Raw genomic sequence first — 2,500 nt, forward strand, 5'->3', positions numbered from 1 at the left:
AGTGGCTAAATCAGAGTATTTCCTGGAGGAGTGGCTAAATCAGAGTATTTCCTGAAGGAGTGGCTAAATCAGAGTATTTCCTGAAGGAGTGGCTAAATCAGAGTATTTCCTGGAGGAGTGGCTAAATCAGAGTATTTCCTGGAGGAGTGGCTAAATCAGAGTTTTTCCTGGATAATCCTTTGTTATCATCTTGTCGTTGGTCTGTCATTATTGAGGCAATAGCCAGGGGGAGACAGAGGAGCTGAGTGCCTTATGTCACTGTTACGTCATGCTATGTCAGTCTTAATACCTTTCCTAAGTCTTCTATATTCTCCCTGTCTTCCAGGTACGTAGCCAGGGCGTGACAGAGGAGCTGAAGTGCCTTATGTCACTGTTACGTCATGCTATGTCAGTCTTAATACCTCTCCTAAGTCTTCTATATTCTCCCTGTCTTCCAGGTACGTAGCCAGGGCGTGACAGAGGAGCTGAAGTGCCTCAGTCTGCTGAATGCTCTGGATAAAGACCAGGACATCCCAGAGAACCTGGCTCAGCTGTTTGGAGAACCCTGCATCAAGCTGGCAGAGGGCATCAAGGCCTACATCTCAAAGGTAAGCCTGGCACCCTATTCCCTAAATAGTGCACTACTCTAGCACCCTATTCCCTAGATAGTGCCCTATTCTGGCACCCTATTCCCTAAATAATGTACTACTCTGGCACCCTATTCCCTAGATAGTGTCCTATTCTGGCACCCTATTCCCTAAATACTGTACTACTCTGGCACCCTATTCCCTAGACAGTGCCCTATTCTGTCACCCTATTCCCTAGATAGTGCACTACTCTGTCACCCTATTCCCTAGATAGTGCACTACTCTGTCAACCTATTCCCTAGATAGTGCACTACTCTGTCACCCTATTCCCTAGATAGTGCACTACTCTGTCACCCTATTCCCTAGATAGTGCACTACTCTGTCACCCTATTCCCTAGACAGTGCCCTATTCTGTCAACCTATTCCCTAGACAGTGCCCTATTCTGTCACCCTATTCCCTAGATAGTGCACTACTCTGTCACCCTATTCCCTAGATAGTGCCCTACTACAAGGCTTAGTTCTATGAGACCTCACAGATGTAGGTTATATCTGAAGTGCCCCCCTATCTCCACTGTAGATATTTAACATCTTTAGCATAAAGGCCCGTGTATGGACATTCCAATAGCTAGCACAGCCCAAAGCGGGTAGATGGAGGACATATTTAAAAGCAATATACCTTGGTATGTGGACCGGCTGACATTTTTATTTTGCACCATTTGGAATGTTCATGCCTTTGTCATTACCTGTTTAAAAGGAATTCTAGAATGTGCTAGAATTCTATTGTGCTGCTTTGTTGAGAGGACTGTGAATAATCATGTAGATTCACACCTGTGTTCTACAGTGTGAATGGGTCTGAGAAACAGCCAATATGCCCCAGTCCTTGTGTGTGTGTGTGTGTGAGTGTGTGTGTGTGTGAGAGTGCATGCTGTCCCAATAGAAGCGGTAGAAGTAGAATGACAAAGTCTACATTGTAGAACAGCAGTAGCAGCTGAGCCAAGAGTACTGGGGGGCAGATTGTCTGACTCTCAGACCAATCCACTGTTTATTTGCTGTTCTGCTGTTCAGGGAACATTCTGCACGCTGTCGCCACGAAGGTTCTCTCGCTCTACATACATCCCATTGTCTGTGAGAGGAGAGGAGGAGGGTTTTTCACCCCACTGTTTGACCACGTTGAGTTAATACAGTTCGTTTCTCTAGTTCCTTCCTAAAGCTATTGGCTGTTCTCCATTTCAACACACACACACAGCCAAAGGCTGTACAACGATTGAGCTCCCGTGCCTCTAAACCTCGGGGCACCATTCCCAGGGTCTGCCCACTATAGATCAACATCACCTAAATCCTCCATCTCTGGGAGTACAATGAGTCACTCAGATTGCAGGCTGTATGTATCGAGCTTCCCAGTGGACAATCTTAGAAGTAAAGGTGCCTGGAAGAACCTATTGGGCTGCCACACCTGCGGTACCTTTCCAGTTGAAACATGTTCCTTGAGGAACCCCCTGAGGAACCCCCTGAGGAACCCCCTGAGGAACCCCCTGTGTAAAGGGTCAAACCGGAACCTTCTGGTCATTTTCAACCTTTCTAACAATATATTGTAGAGGTGGCAGCCTATCAGATCAGGGGGCGTGGCTTTCAGATAGTAATGAGATATATTTATAATAATATATTGTAGAGGTGGCAGCCTATCAGATCAGGGGGCGTGGCTTTCAGATAGTAATGAGATATATTTATAATAATATATTGTAGAGGTGGCAGCCTATCAGATCAGGAGGCGTGGCTTTCAGATAGTAATGAGATGTATTTATAATAATATATTGTAGAGGTGGCAGCCTATCAGATCAGGGGGCGTGGCTTTCAGATAGTAATGAGATATATTTATAATAATATATTGTAGAGGTGGCAGCCTATCAGATCAGGAGGCGTGGCTTTCAGATAGT

At 45.6% G+C, this 2,500-nt stretch overlaps 1 protein-coding gene across 2 annotated transcripts in view; it reads left to right on the forward strand.

Annotated features, from left to right (window-relative positions):
- Positions 1-2,500, forward strand: part of LOC139561161 (tumor necrosis factor ligand superfamily member 10-like) — an 85,019-nt gene that overhangs the window by 36,802 nt on the left and 45,717 nt on the right. For both annotated transcript variants that reach the window (XM_071378074.1, XM_071378075.1), the window contains exon 2: positions 438-587. In XM_071378074.1, the coding sequence (XP_071234175.1) occupies positions 438-587 (150 nt within the window). The remainder of the gene's footprint in view (positions 1-437; positions 588-2,500) is intronic.

Source organism: Salvelinus alpinus, chromosome 31 (assembly GCF_045679555.1).
Source record: "Salvelinus alpinus chromosome 31, SLU_Salpinus.1, whole genome shotgun sequence".
Classification (NCBI taxonomy): Eukaryota; Metazoa; Chordata; class Actinopteri; order Salmoniformes; family Salmonidae; genus Salvelinus; species Salvelinus alpinus.